This window comes from Bombina bombina, chromosome 2 (genome assembly GCF_027579735.1).
Source record: "Bombina bombina isolate aBomBom1 chromosome 2, aBomBom1.pri, whole genome shotgun sequence".
Lineage (NCBI taxonomy): Eukaryota > Metazoa > Chordata > Amphibia > Anura > Bombinatoridae > Bombina > Bombina bombina.
Genome location: NC_069500.1, coordinates 1,327,717,884 through 1,327,732,329, shown reverse-complemented (window position 1 = coordinate 1,327,732,329; position 14,446 = coordinate 1,327,717,884). Strand labels below are relative to the sequence as shown.

The window sequence follows — 14,446 nt, the reverse complement described above, 5'->3', positions numbered from 1 at the left end:
TTGCTGCCTCCTGGTGTCCAGGTCTGATCTTCAGTGTAAATTTAGGCCAACAGTCAAAGATTTATACCAGCTGGAAAAAAAAATAGTTTCTATCCACCTTGAATAAATATTTCACTTTCTTCATCTGTCAGAACAGTTAATAAAAGCAGTAAATATTTCTGTGTGTAAAACAGCGTTCGTAGTGCTTTTATACTATGATAAATACTTAACTTTTGTTTTTAAATGTATTTGATATGTTTCTACTTTTTTTATTCTAGTGTCAGAACCTACATGATTCTGAACATTTGACATGGCTGATAGTCAATCATGTTCAAGATCTTATTAATCTTTCCCATGAACCTCCAGTGCAAGACTTTATTAGTGCAATACATAGGAATTCTGCTGCAAGTGGCCTTTTCATACAAGCCATTCAGTCACGCTGTGAAAATCTATCAACAGTAAGTTTCTTGCTTCCTAAGCACTTATATTTGGAGGTTTTCTTTGTTAGAATGGAAAATATATATTAACATTTAATTATATATATTGATTAGAATTGTCCTGCTCAAGGGACATTAAACACTAATTACATACGAGACGAATTATGTACTCAAAGGAAAGGTTAGTCTGAGAATAATATGTAGATGGATAATTTTAATTATATTAGTTGTTTTAGATGTTGAAGATATAAATATTTAGCTTCTATAAAGTAATATGTTCCGCATTGTTTGAACCTAGTTTTTGCAATTATCTTTTTCTGCTGTGGAGAATTAGACATATATAAAACAGGCTTCAGCAGGAGAGAGAGATAAGCAGAAAACATAAGTTCCAACATGGTGGTGCCTGTTGTTATTTTATAGAAAACCCGTGGAATTGAAAAAGTCAACAATTTTCAAAGCTAAATTACAGGAAACCAGGACAAAATAAAGCATATTGCATTATTTTTTTCTACATATAATTAAACATTTTATATTCCAATCTCATACTGTTTAATGTCCCATTTAAGAGCTTTCTTTCCTTTTCAATGGAACCATTACAGTGCTCTCCACAGAAAAAAGTTGCCTATCAAGTGGCATAACATGTTTTGTTATTTATAATTTTTACTTAAGTTATCAAAAGCACAAATCAATTGCATAATTCAACATAAATTAAGTTAAAGGGACATTCCAGCCAAAGCTGGGATCCATATGGATGCATTTCAGTTTGGAATAGAAGCATTTGTTTAATATACATGTATTAGCAAAAATGCTTCTAATAAAAGCTACAGCTGTTTCAAAAGTGTATTTAAGTTTGCACCGTGCACCAGCATTTTATACACAGCACTTGCTCTAAGGTGCTTGTACCATCTGGTAATGACTCAATTTGTTAATTGCTGACCTGATACAAGCCTCACTGGCGTTCTAAGCAGCTGCAGTATTTACATTGTTGGTGCACTGAGAATATCTAGCTATGCTTCACATGCACGTGCAGAGAAAAGTGTTAACATCAAAACAGTGATAACTTTTACTTGAAGCATTTTTGTCAATACATGTTTATTGCAAATATGTTTATATTCAAAGATGTAATTCATCTATGTGCATTTAAATTGGGAATGGAATGTCCCTTTTATGTTAATTTGTGGCTTACACTTTAGCTGTGTGGTCAATAAAATCTGCTGAGTGGTGTGCCCATTAAATAGACCCTGTGTTGAACACTGCATTCAAGCTTTTTGCTGAATATCATTACAATGCATTTGTAAAAGCAAATGTAACTTTTCACATCTTCCAGAACTTCTGTACTGTGTTTTTTTCTTTGCTAGCCAACATCTCTGAAGAAGACTTTGCAGTGCTTAGAAGGAATCCACCTCAGCCAGTCAGGTGCCGTGCTGATGTTATATATAGATAAACTACTTCGTACTCCCTTCCGTGTGCTGGCTCGCATGGTAGACACATTAGCCTGTCGTCGTGTGGAAATGCTCTTAGCTGCTACACAACAGGTATGGAACATCACACCATTATATCTGAATACGTTGCTGGCACTGCAGTGCAAGGAGTCCAAGGGCAACCTTCTCTACAAACCTTCATTTAAAAAGGAAAATGTGAGGTTTCAGGTGCTCTTTTATTAAATAATGCTGCACAATATTACTCCCAATAAATATTATATAAATAGTTATAAGGTGCAGCCAAGAATATTATTGTGCTGGATGGCAGCACGAATAGCAATAAAGGTACATGAAACCCAACGTTCTTATTTCATGATTATTTTAAATAAGTCTCCAATTTATTTATTTTGTCTCATTTCTTTCATTATCTTGGTATTCTTTGTTAAAGGAGCAGCAATACACTACTGGGAGCTAGCTGAACACATATGAATGAATGAAAATATATGTGCAGCCACCAATTAGCTCCCAGTAGTGCATTGCTGCTCCTGAGCCTACCTAGGTATGGTTTTCAACAATACTGTAGAATTCAAGAGAACAAAGCCAATTAGATAATATAAGTAAAATGGAAAGTTGTTTAAAATTGAATGCTCTATCGGAATCACAAAAGAAACATTTCTAAGCTGTGTGTTCTCAGCAGGCTAAGGCCCTGATAGTGAAAGGTTCTCCAGCTTGGAGAGAGATTGCAGTTCAGACTTTGCAGGGGCTGAACTCACTGAATATTCAAAAGAAAGTGGGTGGAATTCTCCAGCAATGCTAGATCTCTCATTTCTATCTATGAATGAGAGACAAGCCCAGTGCAATACAACACTGATACGAGAGTTTTGTTACACTTACACTTTGTATTTCTCCAACATTGGTGTGTCCGGTCCACGGCGTCATCCATTACTTGTGGGATATTCTCCTCCCCTACAGGGAAAGGCAAGGAGAGCACACAGCAAGAGCTGTCCATATAGCTCCCCCTCTGGCTCCGCCCCCCAGTCATTCTCCTTGCTGCTCTGAACAAGTAGCATCTCCTCGGGGATGGTGAGGAGTTTGTGGTGTTAGTTGTAGTTTTTTATTTCTTCTATCAAGAGTTTGTTATTTTAAAATAGTGCTGGTATGTACTATTTACTCTGAAACAGAAAGAGATGAAGAGTTCTGTTTAAAAGAGGAGTATGATTTTAGCAGCAGTAACTAAAATCGATTGCTGTTCCCACACAGGACTGTTGAGATGAGAGAACTTCAGTTGAGGGGAACAGTTTGCAGACTTTTCTGCTCAAGGTATGACTAGCCATTTTCTAACAAGACTGTGTAATGCTGGAAGGCTGTCATTTTTCCCTCATGGGGATCGGTAAGCCATTTTCTTAGACTTAGAAAGAATAAAGGGCTTATTATGGGCTATTAACTGGTGGACACTCTTAAGGGCTAAATCGATTGTTTATTTAAGTTTTTATTTAAAGTTTGAAGTGGATTTCACACTTTTATTATTGGGGAACGTTTTTTATCGCCAGGCACTAGTTAAGACACCTTCCCAGTCAGGAAGGGCCTTTCTCTGTATTAGGCAGAGCCTCATTTTCGCGCCATTATTGCGCAGTTTCTTTTAAGTACAGTGCATGCAGATGCATGTGACAGGGTCTGGTGTCCACTGAAAACGTTCCTAGAAGGCTTGAAATACCCCCCTGGGATAGTTGAAGTCACAACAAAGGCTGTGGCTGGGACTGTAGTGGGGTTAAAATTGCAAACGGCTCCGGTTTCCACATTTTAAGGGTTAACAGCAATTTGGTAAAGATTGGATAATTCCTTCATAGTTTTTCACATATTCAGTAATAAAGTGTGCCCTGTTTAACATTTAAAGAGACAGTAACGGTTTTGTTTTAAAACGGTTTTATTAACCAGTTTAAGCCTGTTTAACATGTCTGTACCTTCAGATAGATCATTTTCTGTATGTATGGAAGCCAATGTGGTTCCCCCTTCAAATATATGTGATAATTGTGCCATAGCGTCCAAACACAGTAAGGACAGTATTGTCACAAATAGTAAGGTTGCCCAAGATGATTCCTCAGATGAAGGAAGTAGAGATAGTTCTACATCTTCTCCTTCTGTGTCTATACCAGTTATGCCCGCGCAGGCGACCCCTAGTACTTCTAGCGCGCCAATACTTGTTACTATGCAACAATTGACGGCAGTAATGGATAACTCCATAGCTAATATTTTATTCAAAATGCCAGCATTTCAGAGAAAGTGCGATTGCTATGTTTTAAACATTGTAGAGCAGGAGGGTGCTGATGATAATTTTTCTGTCATACCCTCACACCAGTCTGAAGTGGCAGTGAGGGAGGGTTTGTCAGATGGAGAAATTTCTGATACAGGAAGAATTTCTCAGCAGGCAGAACCTGATGTTGTGACATTTAAATTTAAATCAGAGCATCTCCGCGCATTACTTAGGGAGGTGCTATCTACTCTGGATGATTGTGACAATCTGGTCATCCCAGAAAACTTGTGCAAGATGGACAAGTTCCTAGAGGTCCCGGTGCACCCTGATGCCTTTCCGATACCTAAACGGGTAGCAGACATAGTGAATAAGGAGTGGGAGAAGCCAGGCATACCTTTTGTCCCTCCTCCTATATTTAAGAAATTGTTCCCTATGGTCGACCCCAGGAAGGACATATGGCAAACAGTCCCTAAGGTCGAGGGGGCGGTTTCTACACTAGCCAAACGCACGACCATTCCCATTGAGGACAATTGTGCTTTCAAAGATCCTATGGATAAAAAATTGGAGGGTTTGCTTAAAAAGATTTTTGTACAGCAAGGTTACCTCCTTCAACCTATTTCGTGCATTATTCCTGTCACTACAGCGGCGTGGTTCTGGTTCGAGGAACTGGAAAAGTCGCTCAGTAGGGAGACTCCGTATGAGGAAGTCATGGACAGAATTCACGCACTTAAGTTAGCTAATTCCTTTATTTTAGACGCCGCTTTGCAGTTAGCGAGATTAGCGGCGAAAAATTCAGGGTTTGCAATTGTGGCGCGCAGAGCGCTCTGGCTAAAGTCTTGGTCGGCGGATGTATCTTCCAAGACAAAATTGCTTAATATCCCTTTCAAAGGTAAGACCCTTTTTGGGCCAGAATTGAAAGAAATTATTTCAGACATCACTGGGGGAAAGGGCCATGCCCTCCCACAGGATAGGCCTTTCAAGGCTAAGAATAAGTCCAATTTTCGTTCCTTTCGCAATTTCAGGAACGGACCGGCTTCTAACTCGGCAGCCTCTAGACAAGAGGGTAACGCTTCCCAGACTAAACCAGCTTGGAAACCAATGCAAGGCTGGAACAAGGGTAAACAGGCCAAGAAGCCTGCTGCTGCTACCAAGACAGCATGAAGGGGTAGCCCCCGATCCGGGACCGGATCTAGTAGGGGGCAGACTCTCTCTTTGCTCAGGCTTGGCAAGAGATGTTCAGGATCCCTGGACACTAGAAATAGTCTCTCAGGGTTATCTTCTAGAATTCAAGGAACTACCCCCAAGGGGAAGGTTCCACATTTCTCACTTATCTTCAAACCAAATAAGTATACAGGCATTCTTACATTGTGTAGAAGACCTGTTAAAGATGGGAGTGATACACCCAGTTCCAACTGTGGAACAAGGTCAGAGGTTTTTACTCAAATCTGTTTGTAGTTCCCAAAAAAGAGGGAACTTTCAGACCAATTCTGGATTTAAAAATTCGAAACAAATTTCTCAGAGTTCCATCGTTCAAAATGGAAACCATTCGAACAATTTTACCTACAATCCAGGAGGGTCAATATATGACTACCGTGGATTTAAAGGATGCGTATCTACATATTCCTATCCACAAAGATCATCATCAGTTCCTAAGGTTCGCCTTTCTGGACAAACATTATCAGTTCGTGGCTCTCCCATTCGGACTAGCCACTGCTCCCAGAATTTTCACAAAGGTGCTCGGGTCCCTTCTAGCGGTTCTAAGACCAAGGGGCATTGCAGTGGCACCTTATCTGGACGACATTCTAATTCAAGCGTCGTCTCTTTCCAAGGCAAAGGCTCATACAGACATTGTTCTAGCCTTTCTCAGATCTCACGGGTGGAAGGTGAATGTAGAAAAGAGTTCCCTGTCTCCGTCGACAAGAGTTCCCTTTTTGGGAACAATAAAAGATTCTTTTGAAATGAAGGTCTTCCTGACAGAAGTCAGAAAGTCAAAGCTTCTAAACGCTTGTCAAGTTCTTCTCTCTATTCTGCAGCCTTCCATAGCTCAGTGCATGGAAGTAGTAGGGTTGATGGTTGCAGCAATGGACATAGTTCCTTTTGCTCGAATTCATCTAAGACAATTACAACTGTGCATGCTCCAGTAGACAGGATCACCTGTCTCAGGGAATGAGTTTCTGCAGACCAAAGTGGATCATTGTCACGACCGACGCCAGTCTATCAGGCTAGGACGCGGTCTGGGATTCCCTGAAAACTCAGGGTTTATGGTCTCGGGAAGAGTCTCTTCTCCCGATCAACATCCTGGAACTGAGAGCGATATTCAATGCTCTCCGGGCTTGGCCTCATCTAGTGAAGGCCGGATATATAAGATTCCAGTCAGATAACATGACGACTGTAGCTTACATCAACCATCAGGGAGGAACAAGGAGTTCCTTGGCGATGAGAGAGGTATCCAAGATCATCAAATGGGCGGAGGATCACTCCGGCCACCTATCTGCAATCCACATCCCAGGAGTAGACAACTGGGAGGCGGATTATCTGAGTCGTCAGATTTTCTATCTGGGGGAGTGGGAACTCCACCCGGAGGTGTTTGCCCAGTTGACTCAATTATGGGGCATTCCAGACATGGATCTGATGGCGTCTCGTCAGAATTTCAAGGTTCCTTGCTACGGGTCCAGATCCAGGGATCCCAAGGCCACTCTAGTGGATGCATTAGTGACGCCTTGGTCGTTCAACCTAGCTTATGCGTTTCCACCGTTCCCTCTCCTTCCCAGGCTTGTAGCCAGGATCAAACAGGAGAAAGCCTCAGTGATTCTGATAGCTCCTGCGTGGCCGCACAGGACTTGGTATGCAGACCTGGTGAATATGTCATCGGCTCCACCATGGAAGCTACCTTTGAGACAGGATCTTCTAGTACAAGGTCCATTCGAACATCCAAATCTAATTTCTCTGCAGCTGACTGCTTGGAAATTGAACGTTTGATTTTATCCAAGCGTGGGTTTTCAGATTCAGTGATAGATACTCTGGTCCAAGCCAGAAAACCTGTGTCTAGAGAGATTTACCATAAAATATGGAAAAGATATATCTGTTGGTGTGAATCCAAGGGATTCTCCTGGAGTAAGATTAAAATTCCTAAGATCCTCTCCTTTCTCCAAGAAGGTTTGGATAAGGGATTGTCAGCGAGTTCTCTAAAAGGACAGATTTCTGCTTTATCTGTCTTGTTATACAAACGACTGGCAGCTGTGCCAGAGGTACAAGCTTTTGTACAGGCTTTGGTCAGAATCAAACCTGTTTACAGACCCTTGACTCCTCCTTGGAGTCTAAATTTAGTTCTTTCAGTTCTTCAGGGGGTTCCGTTTGAACCCTTACATTCCATGGATATCAAGTTGCTATCTTGGAAAGTTCTGTTTTTGGTTGCTATTTCTTCTGCTAGAAGAGTTTCTGAATTATCTGCTTTGCAGTGTGATCCACCCTATCTGGTGTTCCATTCAGATAAGGTTATTTTGCGTACCAAGCCTGGTTTTCTTCCAAAAGTTGTTTCCAACAAGAATTTTAACCAGGAAATAGTTGTTCCTTCTCTGTGCCCGAATCCAGTTTCAAAGAAGGAACGTTTGTTACACAATTTAGATGTAGTCCGTGCTTTAAAGTTCTATTTAGAAGCAACAAAGAATTTTAGACAAACCTCATCCTTGTTTGTCGTTTACTCTGGTAAGAGGAGAGGACAAAAAGCTATTGCTACCTCTCTTTCTTTCTGGCTGAAAAGCATTATCCGATTGGCTTATGAGACTGCCGGACGGCAGCCTCCTGAACGAATCACAGCTCACTCCACTAGGGCTGTGGCTTCCACATGGGCCTTCAAGAACGAGGCTTCTGTTAATCAGATATGTAAGGCAGCGACTTGGTCTTCTCTGCACACTTTTGCCAAATTTTACAAATTTGATATTTTTGCTTCTTCGGAGGCTGTTTTTGGGAGAAAGGTTTTGCAAGCCGTGGTGCCTTCTGTTTAGGTAACCTGATTTGCTCCCTCCCTTCATCCGTGTCCAAAAGCTTTGGTATTGGTTCCCACAAGTAATGGATGACGCCGTGGACCGGACACACCAATGTTGGAGAAAACAGAATTTATGCTTACCTGATAAATTACTTTCTCCAACGGTGTGTCCGGTCCACGGCCCGCCCTGGTTTTTTAATCAGTTTTGAAAATTTTTTCTTTTTCTTTATACACTACAGTCACCACGGCACCCTATAGTTTCTCCTTTTTCTCCTAACCGTCGGTCGAATGACTGGGGGGCGGAGCCAGAGGGGGAGCTATATGGACAGCTCTTGCTGCGTGTGCTCTCCTTGCCTTTCCCTGTAGGGGAGGAGAATATCCCACAAGTAATGGATGACGTCGTGGACCGGACACACCGTTGGAGAAAGTAATTTATCAGGTAAGCATAAATTCTGTTTTTAGATTAATTAACACCTTAGATTGGGTCCTTTCAGTATTATAGCATATAAGCTTTCTTTTTTATATTTTAATACATTTAGCTTTAGCTCTGGCAGTGATTTTACAAATTATGATTCTTTTGTAGTGCAATATTCATTTTCGTTTATTGACAGGGAAAACCATTACTATTGTATTGCTGCACAGGACCTGACAAGGAAAAAGGTGGTTTGTTCAGAAAAGTAGCATTCAAGAAATAAAGAAAATAAAGCCCCACACCACGTTTTGAAATGCACTTTTAGATGGAGCAGATTTTTTATTTTTTTTGTTCTAACATTAGAATGGCATTTGAAACCACCGACATAAAATCCAGCTTAACTGGTTTTCTATTCTAATGAGTGATCAGATAAATAAGTATTGCCCTTCTGTATTAAGAAACACATAGCACTCATATGGTCATTGTTGATGCCACAATTTTTATAGACCACATTGTTGACACCAGATTTATCATAGTCAGGGGCAAACATCTTGTGGCTTCAGAAGGCTAACTCTTGGCTGCAGGCTCGCTTGCCCAAACCTGCAGTCAACGGGCTTCACAAGTGACTCCTCGTCCTAATTTTTCTGAATGTATCACTGCATGCATAGGCCCATATACATGTCTATTAAAGAGACCAATAAAGTAAAAATTAAACTTTCATCAAAATGTGCACACTTTCTGAGGCACCAGCTCCTGAACCTACTGAACAATACTACTGAGTATTTACATATGTGTTTTGTAATTGGCCTATGGCTGTCACAAGATACAGGATGAGGGTAAATAGAATTAGCTTTGAAATTTGCTTAAAAAAATCTACTCATTTGAAATTCAAAGTAAGTGATATTGCGTTGTATTGTATCTGTCTAATGGGCACACATACATTTCTATTATCTTTAAAACCAAATGAACAAGTTCAGTGCAGTGAGTGGGCTGTAAAATGTGCCAGTTCTAACAAAGATGGCTGGTTGAATAACCATTTAAAACACAGAGGCCTTGATTACGTTTCCAAATCAGCTCCGGATAACTCAGTTTCAGTTTTGGCCAATATTGGAAGCATGTTTTTCAGATGATCACAATCTAAAATATATTCTGTCACACATGAGTTTTCACCAGAAAAGTTCCTAAAAACGTGTTTTCGATAAATACTGGATTTCAAACTGTGAATCCAACTAACGGAAATATACAATAGCCCTTTCACACCTCTTATGCTTGCAGTACATTCCTTTTGGACAGTGTATGGGAAATACTCAATTACATGTGGGAGATTAACCTATTGTAATCCAAATCTATCCTGATCACTGTAAAACAATGTGAATGCCATTGTATATAGGCATGATGGGTATACTTGCAATATTTACTCAATGATTACATTGACACTTAATATTTTAAAAGTATTATTTATTTATTTTTGCATCGAGAGTCCACAACTTCATTCCAATTACTAGTGGGATATTCAACTCCTGGCCAGCAGGAGGAGGCAAAGAGCACCCCTTACCCATAATCCCCAGTTATTCTCCTTGCTTCTGTAAATGGACGATGTGCGAAGATGGTGTCTGAAGATATTTAACCCTTTTATGGGTACTTTTCCATGCAAGCAAGGATTTGGGTCTAGCTGTGTCCAAGTCAATCTCTTTAGTAAGAGTAGTGGTGGCTTTTAGCAGTTAGAATGCGGCAAAGTAGTCTTTGCTTTACTGATAACACTTTACTACCCCTTTGCAGAAAGCCAGGGTTGGTTACTGTGTTTTTTCATTTCCCACAGGTTCCTGACAGGGAGCGGAGTACCTGTCACACCTGAGTAGCTATCTGCCCTGCAGCTGGATCCACAGGTAAGTGCCTTTGCCTTCTAGGTACTGAAGGACAGCACTTTAGAGGTTAACCCTCAAGTAGATCTCTTTTGGGACATATCCTTATGTGATTAAGGGTACGTTTATGGGCAGCTTTACTGGCACTTTATATGTTTGTGTAGAGAGAGACCTAAGGGTTAATGAAGAGAGACTTAAGGGTTAATGACGATCTTGCTTGGAATTGCCTTTATTTACTTGACCGAAGGCTTATTAAGTGAATTTTATTTTTCCCCTTATTTATGCAGTGAGGAAGGAAAGGGATCTAAAGGACCTTTTACTTTCTATTTGAGCCGTTTGTTATTAATGCACGCTTGTAATGTGGCACAGTTTCTTTTCTCTAGCCGCTCACGTGACTTCTGCATTTGCGGCTTGTACGTCGACGAATGGATCGTCTGCCAAGAGGAGAGGAACTCTGCAGGAGAGTCTCGCTTCCCTTTGCTAGTGAGTTATTAATTCCTGTCACGGTAGGAGCCTCAGACAGTCTGAGGTTGATTTAAAGGGTGACAGTTTATTTTGCCCTAAGTATATTAAATTTTGTTTATGTGATAACAAAGTCAATTACATTTGTACATTATCATTCTGTGGAAACAATTTATCTAGTTTTGCCATATTTAGTGGCATCTGATTTCTGTAGCTATGGATTCAGAGCAGGATCCACTCAATGGATAAATGCTTACTATGTTTAGAGGCCCAAATTGTTCTGCCTATGCAATTTTGTTCCTCATGCTTAGCTAAGACTTTAAAATTTAAAGACAAATTACTCCCTTCTGAGCCAAGTGTCTCTCAGGATAATGCTGTGCGTGACATGCCTCGGCTTTCTCCTCAACCTCCCAAGCCTTAATTGTTTCTCATTTAGTGCCTTCTGTTTCCTCTCAACCTCCTGGGGGTGTTTATTTACCAGGGGATTTTGCTGCACAGAATACTTCTTCTGTATCTGCAGCTTTATCCACTTTTCCTTCTCCTGGAAAGATTAAGAGGAACTAAAAATACAAATTTTCCTAGTAAGGTTTTTGACCCCTCTAAATCTGCGCTGGTTAACCTCTCCCCTATGTCTGAAGAGGATGATACCTCAGTAGCTTCTGAGGGTAAAATTTCAGACTCTGACATGATGGGGAAGATTTTGCAGAATCTGAAGAAGTTAACTTCAGATTTAAGCTTGAACACCTCCGGTTACTTCTGAAGGAGGTTCTAGCTACTTTGGACAATTATGAACCTTCTGGCGTTGTCAATCCTAAAAAGTCATCTAAACTTAATAGAGTTTATGATTCTCCCTCTTCTGTGAAAGTTTTCCTGCTCCAGAAAAGATGTCAGAAATTATAGCTCAGGAATGGGATAAGCCAGGGGTTCCATTTTCCCCATCCCCTGTTTTTAAAAAGATGTTTACGGTTGCTGAATCCATTCGAGACTCAATAGCGCACCGTGCCTAAAGTAGAAGGAGCTATCTCTACTCTAGCTGAAAGAACTACTATTCCTATAGAGGATAGTTGTTCTTTTAAGGATCCTATAGATAAGAAGCTAGAGGCTTACTTTAAAAAGATGTACATCCATCAATGATTACAGTGGCAACCTGCGGCAAGTATTTCTACTGTTGCGGGAACAGCATCTTATTGGTGCGATGCCCTGTCTGATCCGATATCAGAAGAGCCCACGATAGAGGAGATCCAATATAGTATAAAATCTCTTGAACTGGCCAATACCTTTTATATGTGATGCCAACATGCAGGTAATAAGACTGGGAACTAAGATGTCTAGCTTCACTGTTCTAGCTCACAGAGCTCTGTGGTTAAAATCTTGGTCGGCTGATGTATCTTCAAAGGCCAAGCTTTTGGCTTTGCCTTATAAAGGTAATACTCTATTTGGTCCTGGTCTGGTGGAAATCATTTCCGAAATTACGGGTGGAAAGGGGTCTTTTCTACCTCAGGACAAGAAGAATAGACCTAGAGGTCGACCGAATTCTAATTTTCACTCCTTTCGCAACTTTAAAAGACAGAAGTCTTCCTCCTCTTCTTCCAAACCAGAGCAATCCAGGACCTCCTGGAAGTCCAGTCAGCCTTGGAATAAGGGGAAGCAGAACAAGAAGCCCTCCGCTGTTTCTAAATCAGCATGAAGGGTCCTCCCGGATCCTATTTTGGATCAAGTGGCAGGCAGGCTTTCTCTTTTTCAGCAAGCTTGGATATGCAATGTCCCAGATCCGTGGGCTGTGGACATAGCATCCTTGGGTTAAAGAATAGGATTCAAATCTTGCCCTCCAAGGGGCAGATTTCTCCTGTCAGGACTATCCTCAAACCAAGTAAAGAAGGAGACCTTCTTAAACTGCATAGAGGACCTATCCTCCCTGGGAGTAATTGTTTCATTTCCTGTAGAAGAATAGGGACAAGGATTCTATTCAAATCTCTTTGTGGTTCCCAAAAAGGAGGGAACTTTCCATGCCATTCTAGACCTAAAGTGCCTCAACAAATTTCTCAGGGTTCCATCCTTCAAAATGGAAACTAATCGTTCCATTCTTCCATTGGTTCAAGAAGGTCAGTTCATGATGATCATAGACCTGAAAGACACGTATCGTCATGTTCTTATTCACAGGGATCATCACTAGTTTTTAAGGTTTGCCTTTCTGAACAAGCATTTCCAGTTTGTGGCACTAACATCTGGTCTTGCCACGGCTCCCAGAATATTCACAAAGGTCCTGGGGGCTCTTTTGGCGGTGGTCAGATCCCAGGGAATTGCTGTGGCGCATTACCTAGACGACATCTTGGTTCAGGCGTCATTTTTTCAAATCGCAAAATCTCATACCGAGATATTGTTGTCTTTTCTACTTTCCCACGGATGGAAAGTGAATCTGGAAAAGAGTTCCCTTGTTCTTCCAGCTACAAGGGTGTGTTTCTTGGGGACTATCATAGATTCCCTGTCCATGAAAATTTTCCTGACGGATGTCAGAGAATCCAATCTATCTTCGTGCCTTTCTCTCCAGTCTGCTATTCATCCATCAGTTGCTCAGTGCATGGAGGTGATTGTTGATCTGATGGTTGCTTCCATGGACATCATTCCTTTTGCTCGGTTCCATCTGAGACCTCTGCAACTATGCATGCTCAGTCAGTGGAACAGAGACCATTCAGATTTATCACAGAGGATAGCTCTGGATCCCCAAACAAGAGACTCTCTCTCGTGGTGGATTTCACAGGAAAATCTGGCTCGGGGAACTTGCTTCCTGAGACCTTCTTCTGGGTGATTGTGACTACGGATGCCAGCCTATTAGGCTGGGGAGCAGTTTGGAGCTCTCTAAAGGCTCAGGGCCTGCTGACTCGGGAGGAGTCTTCTCTTCCCATAAACATCTTGGAGTGGAGAGCAAGCTGCAATGCCTTGATAGCTTGGCCTCAGTTATCTTTAGTCCAGTTTATCAGATTCCAGTCGGACAACATCACCTCAGTGGCTTACATCAACCACCAGGGAGGAACTCTGAGTTCCTTGGTCATGATAAAGGTCACTCGCCAGTGGGCGGAAGATCACGATTGTCTTCTATCTGCTATCCACATTCCAGGAGGGGACAACTGGAAGGCGGATTTTCTGAGCAGACAGACTTTTCATCCCGGGGAGTGGGCTCTCCATCCAGAAGTGTTCTCAATGATAACCCTCAGGTGGGGGGTTCTGGAGTTGGATCTGATGGCGTCTCGTCAAAACGCCAAGCTTTCAAGGTACGGTTCAAGGTCAAGAGATCCTCAAGCCGCTCTGGTAGACACTCTAGCGGTTCCTTGGATCTTTTCTCTGGCATACTTGTTTCCTCCGTTAGCTCTCCTTCCACGAGTCATTGCTTGTATCAAACAGGAGAGAGCATCTGTAATTCTAATAGCTTCTGCAGGACCTGGTTCGCGGATCTTGTTAAGATGTCTTCTCTTCCACCTTGGAGGTTACTTCTGAGGAAGGACCTTCTACTTCAGGGTCCATTCCTCTATCTAAATCTGGATTCTCTAAAGCTGACTGCTTCGAGATTGAACGCCTAGTTTTTTCTAGACGTGGTTTTTCTGAAGCGGTCATTGATGATATGCTTCAAGCTTGTAAACCT

The 14,446-nt window shown here is 41.5% G+C and overlaps 1 protein-coding gene across 1 annotated transcript in view; it reads left to right on the top strand.

Annotated features, from left to right (window-relative positions):
- Positions 1-14,446, top strand: part of HTT (huntingtin) — a gene marked incomplete in the record, with an annotated part of 1,068,170 nt that overhangs the window by 704,345 nt on the left and 349,379 nt on the right. Inside the window, 2 exon segments of the mRNA XM_053704193.1 lie at positions 258-437; positions 1,775-1,951. Coding sequence (XP_053560168.1) covers positions 258-437; positions 1,775-1,951 — 357 coding nt within the window.